This window comes from Bactrocera dorsalis, chromosome 5 (genome assembly GCF_023373825.1).
Source record: "Bactrocera dorsalis isolate Fly_Bdor chromosome 5, ASM2337382v1, whole genome shotgun sequence".
In the NCBI taxonomy this organism is placed as follows: domain Eukaryota; kingdom Metazoa; phylum Arthropoda; class Insecta; order Diptera; family Tephritidae; genus Bactrocera; species Bactrocera dorsalis.
Genome location: NC_064307.1, coordinates 6,850,350 through 6,868,311, shown reverse-complemented (window position 1 = coordinate 6,868,311; position 17,962 = coordinate 6,850,350). Strand labels below are relative to the sequence as shown.

Here is a 17,962-nt window from a genome sequence, read left to right as displayed (position 1 = left end):
CCTTACAACATATTCCGGTTCGTTCTCTGCTCAAAAACCAGCGAGGGATTTGTGGGCTGGGCGAAACCCTTGCAGAAGAGATGCAGTGAGCTTTATCACGGATGGATCGAAGTTAAATCCGATGGGCTTGATAGGTATTGCACCCTTCCCAATTTCATACGATTGGAAGTGAGTCGGTTGTTCGATATCCCATTACGCTGTAAGGCTGGACTTTTGGAGCTCCGTGGCAAACGCTGGTCAACAACCAGAACCAGAGGGATGGCTTAAAGTGAACCGTATCCAATAGGTACATACGCGGTATGACTAAATATTTTGTTGGATACTCTCTGCAAAACTATGTGGAGGAAAGCGAGGTTTAATTATCTTGCCATTTTTTATTTTTTGCCGGCCTTTGCCTGCTTGAGATTTTGAGAACCTAGCAAAGTGGCTGAGCTTTATATTAATCGACTTTATAAATTTGTGATAAGTCCAAAACACTTCGCCGAAATTTTTATTCAAGTGAGATCCATAGATCCTAACCTCACCTAACCTCGCCTGGGATGACTTTCAGCAAATTTTAGTTTCTTTGTTTTGATGAAAATACGTTTGATGGACGTAGGGACTTCCACAAGTGGTTAAGCAGCTATTTTGTGACCTCTACTCGATTTTCCAAAACATTCAGATCTGTTGGTAAGAGTTACGCTTTGACATTTTGCATACCCGAAATATTAGCCAAAATATATTGAGTCGATTCATTTGTTACATCCTCTGTTATCTCTTTGATTGCCAACACAGTAATTTCAAGCACAGTTTCTATAGCTTTTTCTTTGTTATCATATTAACAGGCATGGATGGACGTGGTAAGATTTGTTTCCATGACTCCACGGCCGTTTTGTGTCACTCAAATATTATTTAACATTTCCCAAATTATTACTCAATATTTTCAACTTTCAAAAGAACTCTTAATTTTCGATGGTAAAAATAGCCAGACAGTCCAGACAAATTTGATCGCATGGTATATATTGTACACAGTACATATGTATGTACACACACAAAATAATTTGGCGCTATAAGATCTGGCAGCTTTGAAGTTTTAAGTTTTAAATTGTTGCTGCAACAGAAATATTTTTCGACTCTTCTCTTAATCAGTTCATGATTTCGCCGTGATAAACTGTTTTTCTCTGTATTCTATTGCACACATACACCAATGAGTGGGTATATATGTACATAAGTATGTATATAATGTAAGTATATATGGAAGTACATTAATAAGTATATATATACTTCATACTATTTTCAAATGCATATAACTGGATATTGACATGCAGACGAAAACACGAATATATATATTTACATACATATATATATATATAGTGCATAAGTAGATATCTACTAACTGAAAACTAACTTCTTGCTATAAACATTCCTTGATAATTTGCCAACGGCGTATAACGACGGCAAGTCCTTGAATGGCAGCAAACTGAGCACTTTTGTATTGTTTTGCAATAGAACGCAATTTGTAGAGCTATACACACCGCGATATATACTCCTAAGCTCGGCATGTGTATGTATGAGCGAGTAACCGCACCGCACAAAAGCCATACACCCGACCATACCGTCACTCAAAGTGCTACGGTTTTGACAAATTGATGTCGCAGACGACGAACATTTGCATTAAGAAGTTAACAAAAGTTGGCAAAGCGTTCAACCAACCCCAGCAGTGGCGCGGCAAGGGGTAAAGAGCCAGGCGTAGAATAGGTGGCAGTAGCTGTAGCAGTAGCAGAATATGCTAGAAGGAGGGGGGGAACACGCTCTAAGTAATACGGCATGATGTGCAATGAGCGCTAACCACCGGCTCCACCCTATAAAATGCGAGCGATCCAGTGTAGTGGAATGCATTCTATGCACGACTCAGCGCACCATCGTTGATTAAAAGCGGCAAACTCAAGAATTCGCCACGAATAAGAAGCAATATAGTAAGGAAGAAGCCAAACAGAACAAGGAGAAAAACCAATAACAAGAACAAAAACCAAAACCAAAACCAAATAAAAGACCCATCAAATATTACTCAGGATGTCGAAACTCGTAAGTGGTTGATTGAATTGAGGAAAGGACTTTTTATTTGCGCACAGTTATGTATTGACTTTCCTACATTCTTCTAGTTGTCGTTGTCGTTGTTGTTGTTGCTGGTGATTGCTCTGAGTGCTAGCTGCGTGACAGCTAAGCCCGACCAAGTGGCCGTCGCTGCGCCTGTTGCTGCTGCTCCAGTTGTTGCTGCTGCCCCGGTTATTGCTGCCGCCCCATACGCTGCCGCAGCCGCAGCCGCACCGCCCTATGCCGCATATTCAGCACCCTACGCGGCATACACTTCAGCGTACGCTGCACCCTACTCAGCAGCATACACTGCCGCCGTCGTCCCCGCCGCCTACACGAACGCTCCATTGAACTCTGCGGTCGCCAGCCAACGTGTGGATATACAAAGCAATTACTACGCAACACCACTGATAGCTGCTGCGGCACCTGCCAAGTTGGTCGCACCACCTGCTCCCATTGCTGCTGCAGCTCCGGCTCCTGCTCGTTTTGTTGCGCCAGCCGCCGCCTACCCTGCCGCCGTGTCAGCGGCTTACACAGCTCCTTATGCGCCCGTTGCCGCACCCGGTGTGCCTGCCGCTTATACGGCTCCCTACATCGCTCCATCCGTCGCTGCCGTAGCTCCAGCTAACTATGTTGCTCCTGCGGCTGCGGCTGTGGCTCCAGCTCCAGTTCCAGCTCGGTATGTAGCCCCCGCCGCTCCGGTAATAGGTGCCCCAGTTGCTGCTGGCCCAGCTAAGCTGGTTGCACCAAGTGTTGTTGTCTGAGTCGATCCACTCGTATGTGCGTTGCTATTAAACCGATAAATTCATACATATCTGACGACGAATACGTGAATTCTCTTCTCTAGCTCTAAGTTGACACCTGTTAACCTAACCCATCATTGTTTTTATTGTGTTTGCTTTTGTTTTTATGCGGGAGTATTCATTATTAATATTGCAAGTACCTGAATAAAAGGAAGAAATGTGCTCTTAAATGTGCCAGTAAATTGTTTAAGTACCATCCACACACCCACACACATATGTGCACTCATAGAAATGCGTGTTTCTAGTGGTGAAACTGGTGGATTTCCATATGCCGAAAGGTTTTTCTTATCAAACCGCTTTAAAATGAAGTAGTTTTGGGTGCAGTCGCCGGCGATAAGTTTATGTAACTGGAATATCAAATGAAAAGAGCAGTGTACTATATAACAGAACGTCGGCCACTAGTTCAAGTCGAATCCTATGAATCTGTGAACAATTTTAGCTCTTGAATCAAGTCTTCATATCGAAGCCACAGCTTTATTGAGTACTTGTTCGAGGTATTAAGTTTTCTCATAAATTGCTCGGGGAAGATACATCTCATTTTTAACAGTGATGTATTACACAAATACTGGAAAGACTGGGAAATTATTTGAGAGAGAGATTTATTAGACTAAGACTGGCGAATTAAATGAGAGAGAGAGAGATAGAGTTAGCATATGAAAAAGTACTAAGCTCTGTGAGCTTGGATATTATAAAATTTACTGCTGGGTTTGCACATTCATGGTTCAGAATGCGAGTGTCTTGTAAGGAATGCGATGAAATTCTTCGGTTCCTTTTTATTTTGAGTGTGGTATTGTCATAAGCTAAGAGAAATTGAAATGCGAACGTGAATTTATGGTCACTTCACCTAGCAAGAGCTGCGCGAACGTCGATATGACTAAAGACTTATGTTTACTTGTGTGTTAGTGCTTAGATGGAGCAGCGAAGGTATATTTAGATCTAATATCACAAACGTGGTCTGCACTGTGCAATATTGGTTGATAAGCTTGACCAAAAATAATAAGAGATATGGTAAAAATATTTAATAAGATATTTATGTAGAATTATATTCGTCTTCTACTTTTTATTGGTGTAGACACCGCTAACGCCGTTAAAGCCGAGTTTACAACAGCGCGCCAGTCGTTTCTTCTTTTTCCAATTTGGAGCAAATTCCAAATACCAAGTGCAGCTAGGTCCTTCTTCACCTGATCTCCGCAACGAAATTGACGTCTTTCTCTACCTCTGCGTTCCCCGTCGTAAATCAAACGGGGGGCCACTTATCCGAGGCTGATGTTTCGTTTTCATTGAGGGCGTTTTATGCGTGGTGGATCCCAAACCTGGCGCACAACCCTGAGGAGGTATGGTTCGTCTTCTCACTTTAGCTCGCCTTCAAACGGATACTCTTTGGCTAATCAGAGCATACTCGGTCGAAGACCGGAAGTCATGAGCTGCTTGAGTCAAATGTAAAAGAATCGTTTCTGACCACTGCCAAGTGAATGGAGCTTAGAGATCTTTCCCCACTTGCGTGAAGTTCTACACATGTCTTCATCGTTCATAAATATCTACAATATTCTATAACTGAGTTTCTTAAGTTTTCGGAAATTGTGTTCAGTACCGAACAACCTTTTCAATGAAGCGCAAACATTGAGAGAATTGTGATTATTTGGCTCTGAATTGAATTAGGTGTCGGAAGTTTTCTTTGTGTTATAGCTAGAAAGTGAAAGAGCATTGCCGCCGTTGGGATTCAAGCAAAATACAATGGCTAACTGGTTCGTAACTTCAAAATCGTATCTTTACATCGGAACCATGTAGAACCCATTGAATACGGATCTGAAGTTATTGCGAAACATTAAGTCCACGTTCTCCGGATCTTCTCGTCACAGAGCGGTCTGTGCCATGCTCTTGCTGTGACCTTGGCTGGGTATACTCTAACTTCCTATCTTGTTTTGACTCTAAATCCATTCGTCCTCTTTATTTGAAGGAGAGCAGACCACGTGAGCAGCCATATGTGATGCGACCGACGCTCTTGGTTTTGTAAAACTCAATTTAGTTTCGCTTTATGCTTAACAATTACTGCGCAAAAGTTAGTTGCTCATGTTTTGCATTTTACTATTTTATAGTGTTAAATCAAATTACGAACCAGCAAATTAATTTAAATACTTACTAATTAACTTTTATTACGATTACTTTGTCTATCGACAACAAGCTCACACATATACTAAAATAATATATAAATACTAGGAGAGTGTGTGCGTTTAGTGCGAGTTACTAGGCAACTTTAGTTGTGGCACAGTTTGGCTGAGAGTTCGCGGGAACATTGGTGCTGACGCAGCATAATGGAGATGAGCTAGTGGCGCAACTGAGGGTGTGGCAGCCCGAAACGGAGCAGCAGCTTGCCGTTATGGTTGCGCGCAACCGCTTGGCTGCTGGTGGCCGTAATGATGGCGCTGGTGCAGCGGCAAAGGCCAACGGAGCAGCAGCCAGCGGTGCGTGCAGAATGCCGGGCTAGGCCATGACGCTGGCAACGATGGCAACACTGACAATAGCCTGAATTAATTTGATATCAATTAACACGAAAAGTGAATGTTTCTGGGCGTTGTCGCATAAGCAGCTTACTTATTTGAACATTCTTGGAGATTGATGGACTAAATTCAGCGGCTACTGCTGCTGCTTCGAAGGCAACCAAATTCGTTAATTGCAAAGTAGAGCTAATTATGTTTCGACAATAGCAAGAGGCGCCTCATTTATATCGCCTGAACGTGTTTGCTCTCTTTGAATTGTTAAAATCTCACTTTGAATCGAGTGAGTCAGGGACGGTGGTGTTCTACAACTTCATATTAATGTGCATTGTTGTTGCTTTATGTACAGTTCTCGTCACTGACCCATGTTAACAAATATAGTCGCTCCAATTTTTTGTATTTTCTAGTTTATATTTTTCCCGGCCTTTTGTTGTTGTCAAATATAAACTTTGTCGACAACGTTATTTGCATACGAAATGTGAAATGAAGAGCGAGCGACTCGCTTTTACATCATAGAACCTGGCAGACATTTTTCGCGAGCATGTGCTCTGAATTTTTAATTAGTTTTAAAGTTTGTGCAAACACTCAAAAAGTACATTAATCGCAGACTTTCCGTTGCAGCTGCAACTAAAGAGAATTTCTGCAAAGGTCAATTGTTAATTAATGTCGGAATTAGTACCATTCTATAATAATAAATGACGGCACTGCTGGCGAGGATACTTACTAAGTCCATTGGTGTTAGAGAAGCCTTTTAAGAGCATGCAGAAAAAGATATATTATTTAGGAGAAGGCGATATAGGATTAGTAAGGATCTTGTGTACGCATTTGCTATGGATTGCCTTCTCAACATTTTTCTAAAATTTTTGAAATAAATATTTTAAACTCGTCCATTGCGCTGTCATTTCGGGTGACCTCGGGAAATTAGTTAACATTTTTTTTTTCAAATAAATGTAATCGAAAAAATCCTTCGTCTAAGTCTTTAAGAATTGTATCTCAAAGATCTGTACACAATTTCATGAAGATCGGTACGCAGTTCTCTAGAAATCTTGCCAATCGACTTCAAAAACACTCTTTCGAGAAAAACGTGTTCAAAGACGGTTCACTTATCCTAGCTACTAGCCACCAGCGCACAAGTTGTTAAGTCTGTATCTCCGAAACTGTTACTCGGATCAACTTGAAAATTGAGGACAATATTCTAGAGGTGTCGTAAAATTTAATAAGAAAAACAAAGCATTTGACTTTTTGAAACTCGTGAACCTATGTAACCCCTTAACAACAGCTCGTCAGTCTTTTCTTCTTTTCGCTATTTACCGCCAATTTGAGATTCCCAGTGCAGTCAGGTCCTTCTCCACCTGGTCTTTCCAACGGAGTGATGGTTTTTCTCTTCCTCTGCTTCCACCGAATCGTAAGCCTTCAATGTTGGAGTGTTCTCTTCTATCTGGACAACATTACCTAGCCATCGCAGTCGCCGTCTCTTGATTCGCTGAACTATGTCAATGTCGTCGTAATATCTCATACAGTTCATCCTTCTATCGACTTTTTCCGCAAAACTTTTCTCTCGAACACTTCAAAGGTGGACTCATCAGATGATGTCATTGTCTATGCCTCCACACCGTACAGTAGGACATGAATGACGAGGGACTTGTGGAATTTGGTCTTTGCTCGTCGAGAGAGGACTTTATTTTTCAATTGTGTAGTCATTCCACTGTAGCACCTGTTAGCAAGAGTGATTCGACGATATTAACCATGTTGAAAAATTACTACTGGATGGATATTTTTCGGGATTCACATAACTTTAGACAGTTTATATCATGTTTCTTGAAGGAAATTCTCAAGCATTGCGCCGAACTTTACAATTGTCTAAAAATGCGGACTTCTATGATATATAAGATGAATCCTATTAAAAACAAAATGTAAAGGCTCTCCCCACTTGGAACACATTTTACGACGTACATAAGTATTGCCTAACATCACAATATTTTTAAAAAATTTCATTACTGCCTGCTGTTTTTAGGATTTCCCGCCAAAGTGCTCTGTAATGCTTTTGGATTTTTTCCATTCTTCTTTCTTTCGTTAAATGTAGATATTTCGAAACACGCTCTGTGGGTGGGTCTTGAGACAACCGAAGTACTTAGTACAACGTAAATTTGCATTTGTTTCGCCTCTTTGCATTAATATGTATATTTCCAGTGGCAGTCGTGCATGCATTTTCACTTGTGCTCTGTCCTCTTTCTGGTTTTATGAAAATTCTCTTATTCCGCCAATAAATATTTCAGAAAGTACACAGAGGAACACCTACAACAGCATCCTCAATGAGATTCACATCCGCAGCCACTACCATTTCCGCTAATGTGCTTATGTATACGAAAGCGCAAATTATGCGCGTACATATTTAGAGCCGTACGGAGGTGCATTAGGGTGTGATTGTAAGAAGTTATGCACTTAAAAGTTAACGTCACCTTCTCTTCTCATTTAAGAACGGCTTCAAGATTGTATAAATGCCGTTTACTTTGGAAAGGATGCGAGCAAGTTCGCCAGGGTCTAGATTGTAACGTAATTTTCAGGTATAATTTCAGGAATAATTATAGTTCGACGTTGAAAAATAGGATGAAGTTTTCTCATAAGAATCTGTGAGTTGGGTCACTACCAAGCGCGGTTCCTTTTTAGACCTAGACTTGGTCTTAGTAATAATCGTTTTCATTGAAACTTATGTAGGGATCAGAAAGCGGTAACCGCGCGGGTCTCTGAAATAGGTACAGAAGAGCAGAATAACCATGCAGGTCTCTGAAATATGTACACAAGAGCAGAGAGAGTTGTCGAAACACTCACAGTGCCGAGTGCTTTGACGGCGTGACAATACAACTTAAAGCAGCTTTCTTGGGCGCAGAAAGGGATCACCACAATGCCTGCAAATATACCATACATATATACTCGTACAAGTATATATTTGAGTGCGCCTAATATCTAAGTACACGGTATATATATAATTGTATTTGTATACGCTTATGTATATTTATATTTGTATGCATTTGTGTATACATACTTGCATTTTGCCAACTTGTCTACTTGTCTACTTTCTATTCGTGTAATTTATTTAAAGCCAAGTCAGTAAAGCATTTTTCTCGCAGTCACTTGCACTTGAGGCGGTATTATCCGACTTAAGCAAGCCCCGACGATTGCAGCTATAAATGCAGTGCTCTCGCTAGTCAAGTAGAAGTGGCGGCGACTCCCACTAGCTGCTGCTGCTGCTGCTGGTGCACAAAACTGGAGTAGATTTGTATTGGGAACGTACTAGGCACATAAATTCCAGGAGGCACCATTAAGCACAAACAAATGACTTCGGAAGTGGAGTGCGAAAGAGTGCGGAAAAGGCACGGAAGAAGTGCAAAGGAAATGGCAGTGGCGAGGGAGAATACGAGAACATCGTACCTACATTATGGATTATGTACAAGTCAGAAAGCTGCAGCAGAAGCGCACACAGCGAGCGTAGCGGGTAGCAACTCGACAACAAAGCAAATCATACACCCATACACCCAAACACACTTACACACTCACACAGCTGTCTATGTGTGTATCTAGGAGCACACAGTCATAGTATTGTTGCGTAGCCACCTGCGATGCGCTGCGCAGTTTTGCTGCTATTACACAGAATAGGAATACCTGAGAAAGTTTAAAGCAGTTACTTTTGTAGTGGATTATTCTAGTTTTTTAAGTTTTTTAAGTTCTCGACTCGTGTTGCCTCAAAGAGAAATATGGCATATTACAAGGGGGCCAGCTGAAGTTGCTGCATTAAAGTTGAACTTGTGTGCGTGCGCGCGAGCACTGCGGGCGTTCGGGCGGGCGGGCTTTCATGTAGCCACTATTTATCGCAGTCATTTGGAGAATAAATAGGTTGGTGAAAATGCTTTTTGATGCCAGCAAAAAAGGAGTAATCCAACACAATGGTGCAACCTAAATAAATAAAGGACTGCAGAGCAACTTTTGTATAGACTATGCTGTTTTATTACTATTTTTAATTGTTTGTTATCTTTTCTTAAATTAATTTAAGCAAAATGAGTTGTCGTGTGTTGTTACCATAGCGCTGGTGCGGCTGCGTAGTGCAGAGGCGCCGCGTAGGAGGGAGCGTACGCCAGAGGAGCGGGTGCGGCCAAGGGGGAGGTGTACGCGAGCGGAGCAGCTGCATAGCGGGCGAGTGGGGCGGCGGCGTAGCGGGCAACTGGTGCTATGGGTGCGGCGAGCGGGGCGGCAGCGTAGCGTAGCAAAGGTGAAATCGGTGCAATTGGAGCGGCCAGAGGCGCAGCCGCTACGGGAGCAGCGGCAACAATCGGTGCGGCGGCAATGCCATTGTGGGTTCTTGCAACAACCTGGCTGCTAGTGGCCGTGATGATCGGTGCTGGTGCGGCGAGGGCGAGTGGTGCGGCGGCCAATGGAGCGTGCAAGAGACCGGGCTTGGCGGCGGCGCAGGCAATGACGGCCAGGACAACAATGACCTGAAATTATTGTGAGTAATCCAAAATTAATCCGATGCACACCGGGGGCTGTGCGGTTAAACTTACGTGCTTGAACATTTTGCTTGAAGTGATATTTCTTAAGTTGCTTCTGTGAAGACAAGTTGACTTATGATGTCCATCAGTTAACGGTTTCGGCTTTTTATACCCATTCTTCGGCGGTTAAAACACCTGCTTTTTTACACACACACACACACAATACACAAGAGCCCCATAGCACTGACCACGCACAACACGAAAGACATTCTGGTGCTTCCACGCGCCATTGGGTCTTCGGGGTCGCTTATTAATGCGTGGCACGTACGCGCCGCTTTTACGCCCGTGTGCACTGCTGCTTTGGGGGATTGTAAGTTTTTTAAAGCTGTTTGCTTACATATGTATGTATGTATGTGTGGTAAACAAATGCGTAGAATTTGGACGTTTTTTCCCTTTTGTTAAGCGTTTCCATACTTATAAATATGCACGTAGGTCTTGCTATCGTTGCCTCGACAAGGGCAAAGTACCATCGGCTTTTCCCAATGTTGACTGAATTTCATAATTTTGGGACAATATTTCATTGAGTAAAGTGGGGATAGTCGCGAACCATTAGTCATAACGGTAATAATCATGTTTTGGCGCTTACAACTGCATGAGTCGTCGATTTTGAGCAGTTGGAACATGAACTCAGTCACTCACTCAATCTAGTATTGGGTTTAACTTAATAAGGGATAAATATATAAAAAACCAAATGGTTACTGCCGATGCACATACGCTATAATACGCTTCACAAACACAAAAGATTCCTTACAGAACTTGTTTTCGATCATTCAGTTTGTTTGACAGCCATGTGTTCAATTCCTTTAGGGCTGTTATTGATTTAGATAATGATCGATATTTCAAAAACCGAGGGACTAGTTCATTTATACATATACAGACGGAGGAACAGCTACACGGGTATTGGTACATATACTTTATAGGGTTCCTTGGGGTGTTTCAAACTTGGTGGCGAACTTAATATACCCTGTTCAGGGTATACATGTTATAAAATAATATCTTCGCAAAAGAAAAAAATAATATTGTTGTGATGCGGCCACTAACAGAAGGTTTCAATACCGGAGCATTCTCTTGTAGAATTCCAAGAGGTGATCTAGTAATCATGCCCAAAGGGTACTGACATTATGGATGGAGCACTTTTCCAGCATAACACCAGTAGATGGTAAACCCCATTCCCCAATTGATGTCGATGGAGCGGACGTTCCATTACTCAACCAAGAAGAAGTTTGAATAGCAATTACCCGTCAGAAGAACAACAAAACGGCGGAGGCCGATGGATTGCCGGCCGAGCTAGTCAAATACGGCGGCGAAGAGCTGCTAAGGAGCTTTCATCATCTTCTTTGTAGATTATGGTCAGACGAAAGCGTGTCCGACGATTGGAATTTAAGTGTGCTCTCTACAATCCTCAAAAAAAGTGACCTGTCGTTCCACTCGCGTCTTGACTCCCCTTACCTATAGACTTCGGACTGAGTAGGTAATTGAGAAGTAAGGCCCTCTCGACGAACAATGGCGGAACCCTAAAAATCACTCAATATTCCCGTCCTATTATATGGTGCGAACGCATGGACAATGAAAACATTTCATGAGTCTATGTTACGAAATAATTAAAACTGTAGACAAATAGATGGAATTCTTACACAAAATCATTTAGACGAAGTGAAAGCTCATAGCCAATAAATAGAGCATAATTAAAAAATATGTCAAAGTAATCAAAAAACTATTTTCTCTGATGCCTAAAGTTCTGAGTTGTACTTTGTGAGTAATGAAGATGTAAAGACGATGTGATGAGCAAACTGACAGAGACGTATTTCATTTAATTTAAACTTAGCAGTTGCGCTAGCTAGGTTATGACAGTACATAAAGAGTCTCCAGCTTTGAAAATATCTAATGCGCCATCAGCTGGTGATGGCTGAAGAAGAAAAAGACCTAATTAGGAGAAAAATTTGATTGAAATGGTGAACCAATTAAGCGACTTGGGCATTCTTGAGGACTTGGTCTTAAGAACTCGAAACATTAATTAATTAGGAAGATAAAAAATTACACAAAATTCGTTTTAAATATTCTATTTGCTTAGATTTATATATTTAGCAGTCATTCATAAAAGGTTTTCGAGAGAAAGTATCACTAAATTACCATAGAGATGGTGCTACTGGAGCGACTGGAGCAACAAGTTTAGCAGGCGCAGCGGCAAAAGTGGCTGGGACTACTGCGGATCCGTAGTTCTGTTGGATGTCAAGACGACTGCTGGCATAGGCGGCATCCAGAGGAAGATTGGTGTAGGCAAGAGGGGCGGCTACTGGAGCAGCCAAAGGAGCAGCTAATGGAGCCGATGCCACAATTTTAGCGGGAGCCGCGGCCAATGGAGCGGCAACTGGAGCAGAGGCGACAAGTTTAGCTGGTGCAGCGGCAAAGGTGGCGGGTACTACAGCGGCTCCGTAGTTCTGGTGAATGTCCAAACGGCTGCTGGCGGAAGCGGCATCCAGAGGGAGGTTGGTGTAGGCAAGAGGGGCGGCTACTGGAGCAGCCAAAGGAGCAGCTAATGGAGCTGAGGCCACAATTTTAGCGGGAGCAGCAGCCAATGGAGCGGCAACCGGGGCGGAAGCGACAAGTTTAGCTGGTGCAGCGGCAAAGGTGGCGGGTACTACAGCGGCTCCGTAGTTCTGGTGAATGTCCAAACGGCTGCTGGCGGAAGCGGCATCCAGAGGGAGGTTGGTGTAGGCAAGAGGGGCGGCTACTGGAGCAGCTAATGGAGCCGAGGCCACAATTTTAGCGGGAGCCGCAGCCAATGGAGCGGCAACTGGTGTGGAGGCGACAAGTTTAGCGGGTGCTGCAGCAAATAGAGCGGCACCATATCTCTGCTGAATATCAAGACGACTGCTGGCATAAGCAGCATCCAATGGGGCATTTATGGCGGCGGTGGCAAGCGGGACTGCGGCCAATGGAGCAGCAAGTGGCGCGATGAGACCTGGCTTGGCGACAGCGCAAGCAATGAATGAGCACAGGACAATCAGCTGTAAAGTATAGAAGAAAACAATGCTTATGCTCATATTCGGTATATATCAGATATAGTTTGAACTTACGAATTTGGCCATTTTAAATGTGGACAGGGTTATTTTTCGGCAGTCGTTTGCTTTGTAAGCTTAGTGAACTGAATTGTGGATATGTCTTCTTTGCTGGCAATGCACGCTTTTATACTGCGAAAACATTTGAAAATTTCTAGCAGTTATTTAGTGACTTGACTTCGGCATTGAAAACTTCGCGCTTGCAGTTGCATAGATAATTAGTTCACTAGACCAAAGGGTAGCTTGTGGACTGCGCCGTGTCTTCAACGAATGCGGTTTTTGCATTAGCATAACTCAAGTATGTCTGCTTTGTTTTTTAAGTTTCTTTAAGCACTCGCAGATTGCATACCTAATGGAATTTGGCGCATTTGGAAGGCGCGATAACTTGATTGACTAAATATTAATCTTAAATAAATTAGTTAAGATTGTTTTTGTTAGTCTAGAAAGACTTAAGATACTTTTACCTTCCTTCTTACCAAAAACTCTGGAGAGACTGATGGACTGGTTCATAAGAGGGCGTATTCCGAGGTACAATTTATCAGGAGCGCAACATGCTTATTGTTAAGACAAGTCAGTAAATACTGTCCTGCATACTATCGTGTCATGGCTTGAGGAAGTCATTAGGCTTAGGGAATTCATTGCTGGGACCTTCTTTGATATAGAGGGAGCTTTAAATAACTCCTGCTGAAAGCAGTCGTAACCGTTCTGGACGGTCTTAGGGTTGAAACAAAATTCAAACACCTCATTTTCAGTTTTCTGTGTGAGGGATGGATTGAAACAGAATGGGGAAAGCACGTCCTCGACGAAATGAGAGTATGGCAGCTTAAAAAACTTGAAGATCGTGGCTGTAGGGTGATTGCTTATACAGACGATTTAGCAGTTATGGCCAGAAAGTTTCCTGAGTACCGTTTACGAATTGACGCAGGGGTACCACGGCGTAGCAACAAATTGGGCAGTCGTAAATAAAACCGAGATGGTTTTATTCACTAGAAGAAACATGATCCGTCGAGCTGCGAATGGGAGACATCCGTCTGTAATCTGCGGATACAGTAAAATGTCTGGGGCTCTTCCCGGATAAGAAACTTTCATGATAGCCGAATATCGAAAAGAGAGCAGAAAAGGCATCTTGAACTGCTGTAAAGGAGCCATTAGCAAAAGGAGGAGTCTCTCACCGAAAGTGGCCCGCTGACTTAACGACACCATAGTCAACCCCTTAATTTCTATGGAGTCTTTATGTGGTGGAGGGCTCTGGAAAAGACCACACTTGCACACGAAAGCGTTGAACGGGCTGCACTCATCGCCATATGTGCTGTACTAAGCTCCACTCTAATCAAGGTCCTGTGCATATTGAACGAGAACGTGCGGCTGCGAAAGTTGCCATTAGACTCAGAGAGTCTGAGTTCCTAAAAGAACTCGGGTCTGAACAAATGGAAATCTTCGTTCATACCGGATCACTCCGATCATACAGTCGCCAAACCGAACTCTGGCGGCAGGATCGATTGAGTTTTTATTTTCTCTGGCCTTAGAAAGGATTACATATCAACTCAACCTAACCTATTTTTGTATTAAACAAGAAATGCCTTGAGTTGATTTCGAAAGTAATATATAATCTATTTCATAATTAATTTGCACTGAAAACGCCTTAAAAACAAAAAAGTGTAATTCATTCGAAATACAATGCAGACCTCATTAGAATAATTTAACGCCGGCGAACTTAATTTAAACAGAAAACTTGTCACACAGATCATAACACTGTCGGACAATATTGTTATCACTGCTCTTAATACTAATACTTTTTAACTCAATGAAATGAGAGAAACTAAGTTGCCAACAAAATCTTTTTTCCGATCGCTTTTGGAACGCCACAGGTCCGCTGATTGCGCCATTTCTTTTTCTTGTACGTATGTATGTATGTGTATGTGTATGTGTATGTAAGTAATTGCGAAATCTCATTCGAAACTCAAATGAGGCGTGTTGTCGGGAGCGTGAGATATGTAGTCCTGCACTTAGCGTAATTACATTTGCAACTTGAAATTGTGCAGAGCATAAAACAGCTGGTGGCATAAGCAACAACAGTAGCAATAGCAACAACAACCATGACTGCCACGACAACATCTATTTTACGGAGTAAATTCTTCTGATATTAATATAAAAAGTTTTCATCATTGTTTTCCGCCGCCAGCCCGCGCTCTCGATTCGGTCCGGTCCAGTCTATATGGCACTCTCTCAATTGTTCTCTTCATCATCATCGTCATTTTCAATATTTTCCCACAGTAAGTATTAGTAGCAGCTGTGTTGCAACTTTAGTGATGTTCTTCACCTACTTTTCGCCTTGATTCCGGCACCCACAGCCACACATACGAACGTAGAGCCGTACTTGGTTGCCGTTTTATGAGTGTGTGTGTGCTTTATAACCGTTATTTCAGTGTGTTATGTGTGTGTGTGAGCACAAGTCAACAAAAATAAAGAAACGGCAAAAGTTGCTTCTCCTGCAGTGGCTACAGAAACAAATGTGCGCTTGAAGGTGTGTGTGTAAGTGTATGTGAGTGAGCGTGAGTGTGTGTGGTGTGGGGCCGGCGCTACCGAGAAATGCGCAACTTTTGTCATCTGTTCTAACAACATAATCGATGTCGAGCTGTTCTCTTATTGTTTGTAATGTCTTATGCTTTTCGCACACACACACACACTCAGATATGTATGTGGCACGTACTGTACGTGTGTGAGTTTCGCAGACTCATTGCATTACTTTTCGCTACACATTACCGTCAGCCTTCGTTTTTGTTTGTGTATCAATGAATTTTGCATAACAAAAAGTTTATGCTTCGCTGCAGAAGATGAAATTTTCTTGAAGTGCAAGCACATGCAGCTGACAATAATGCACCACTAAAAGCTCCTTAAATATTTTGCAGTGGAGTGGGACTGTACATATTATATCTCACAAACAGCATGTCCTGTCATTATCAATCATTTTCTGTTTCTACATGTGGACTGAGGAGCTTTGGCGCAACAATTTTGCCTAACTTTGATCTCGATATCCGATCGGTCCAATAGCACGTGGTCATATTATTACCATGTTCGATGTAGACGATTAAAACAATGCCATGAAAATCCCAAAAATTCAACCATCCGACTTTTATCTCGGACGTTTTCGGAAAATCATACGCTGCTTTTAATCTATGTAAAACTCTTTCTTGTTCCTCATTGGCGTAGACAACGCTTTGCGTTTCCTTCCAACGGAGTGGAGGTCTTCCTCTTTCCCTGCTTCCCCCGGCGGGTGCTGCGTCGAGTACTCTCAGATATGTCGCCATTCGGACGACTTGACCTGCCTCATTCCAATGGGCAAAGGACCATAAATCTTCCGCAGAACCTTTCTTTCGAAGACTCGTAACACCGAGTCATCAGATGATGTCATTGTCCATGCCCCCAAACCATATAGCAGGACGGGAATGATGAGTGACATATAGCATTTGGTTTTTGTTAATCGAGAGATGACTTTACTTATCAATTGCCTACTTACAAGTAGTCCGAAACTATTGCGAAAACGACGTTGAGTAGAGGTCTGGAGAAGGGACATGGCTTTATGACAATGCGGTTGAAACCCCCCAACAATCTAGTGAATGACGCTCAAAAAAAGATGCCGAAACTGAAAAAAAACGAAATTCCCCGAAGACACAAAAGACCATCCCAGGATTATTATTTAACAAATGCATGGATAATTGGATTAAAAGTTGGCATGCTTATAAAGGGTGACGTCCCAGATAGTCTATCCTTTGAGTGCAATTTTCGATGACAAGCGTGATGTCTTGGTCCAAGGTCTGAATCGAAGTGGAATTGTCCGCATAGACTTTAAACTTTACATATCCTCACAGAAAAAAGTCTAGCGGTGTGATATCACACGACCTTGATGGCGGCCAATAGATCGACCCAAAACGTGAAATTATCTGCTCACTGAAGTGTTCTCTCAATAAATCCAGTGATTGATGCCCTGTGTGGTAAGTGGCGCCGTCTTGTTGAAACCAAGATCACGAGCTTCAATTTCAAGCATCAAATAATCGGTTAGCATGGACCGCTGATTTCACCGGCCCACGAAGCACACCAAACCGTTGTGTTTCTGGATGAAATGCCAGCTTTTGAATCTCTTCAGGTTTCTCTTCGTTCCCAAAGCTCCAATTTTGGTTGTCAAAAAGGCTATCGAAAAAAGTGCTTCATCCTTGATCACCCGTTATTGTCTCAAGAGCTTATTATGAAGGCGATTTGTATAAAAAAAATTAAATGCAAATAATTGTTTTCTTTAAACAAAAACTATAGTGTTTGCGCATTGAATGTATGTATGTATGTGAGATTTGTTTTATTATTATTTAAAAAACAATGAAATTGTACAAAATCCTTTGAATTCCACTGAGCAAATGAATTTCGCAATATTTACATAAATAGCTCGTAAAAGCGCTCGAGTTTTTCTTGTAGTTGTTTCGTCGGATGTGTTGGTTTTGCATGTCGTATTTATACGAGGTGTGGATATTTAATAAGAATATTAACAGTCCTGAAGACGAAGCTTGAAAGCGCGAACTTCTAAAGCAATTCAAGCAACAAATAAAATATTCAAATAAAATATGAAGGTCATTTTGACTCAATTTTTTTATTCTTTAAATTGTCGAAGGAATGAAGAATACGGCAGACTCTTAAAATCTGCAAAGAAAGATTTTGTGAAATGTTCCGTAATTTCTGTGAATTTTTAGAAAGAAATGGATTATATTGTATCACATCCTCGAGTTTCCTGATTGACCAACAACGACTATACAAATACTCATCTCAACCACAACAAAAAACATTTAACAACTTCAATCAATTTTTCTAATCACACGCCCTCGTATGGTGCAACTTGGACTTTTGTAAAGCAGTCAAAGCAGAAACTATCAAAAACTATGCAAAGCAACTCTAAGCAAATTATTGCATATGTTTTTTTGTTTTTATCTTTTTGACCAAATGTT

General features: G+C 42.0%; 3 protein-coding genes across 3 annotated transcripts; 1 reads left to right on the top strand and 2 right to left on the bottom strand.

The window, feature by feature from the left end:
- The first annotated feature begins 2,052 nt into the window (after window positions 1–2,052).
- On the top strand, window positions 2,053–3,046 carry LOC105223430 (cuticle protein 16.5). The gene is made up of 2 exons (XM_011201162.2): window positions 2,053–2,064; window positions 2,142–3,046. Exons 1-2 carry the CDS (start codon window positions 2,053–2,055, stop codon window positions 2,835–2,837), a joined length of 708 nt encoding a protein of 235 aa, XP_011199464.2. The 3' UTR covers window positions 2,838–3,046.
- Window positions 3,047–9,350: 6,304 nt separating this feature from the next.
- On the bottom strand, window positions 9,351–9,988 carry LOC105223429 (cuticle protein 16.5). Its single transcript, XM_011201161.2, has 2 exons — window positions 9,928–9,988; window positions 9,351–9,861 (listed from the first exon to the last, which is right to left on the bottom strand). Exons 1-2 carry the CDS (start codon window positions 9,937–9,939, stop codon window positions 9,442–9,444), a joined length of 432 nt encoding a protein of 143 aa, XP_011199463.2. The 5' UTR covers window positions 9,940–9,988; the 3' UTR covers window positions 9,351–9,441.
- Window positions 9,989–11,951: 1,963 nt separating this feature from the next.
- LOC105223440 (transcriptional regulatory protein AlgP) lies at window positions 11,952–13,129 on the bottom strand. Its single transcript, XM_049457313.1, has 2 exons — window positions 12,993–13,129; window positions 11,952–12,923 (listed from the first exon to the last, which is right to left on the bottom strand). The coding sequence occupies exons 1-2, from the start codon at window positions 13,002–13,004 to the stop codon at window positions 12,042–12,044; spliced, it is 894 nt and encodes a 297-aa protein (XP_049313270.1). The 5' UTR covers window positions 13,005–13,129; the 3' UTR covers window positions 11,952–12,041.
- Between the last annotated feature and the right edge of the window lie 4,833 nt (window positions 13,130–17,962).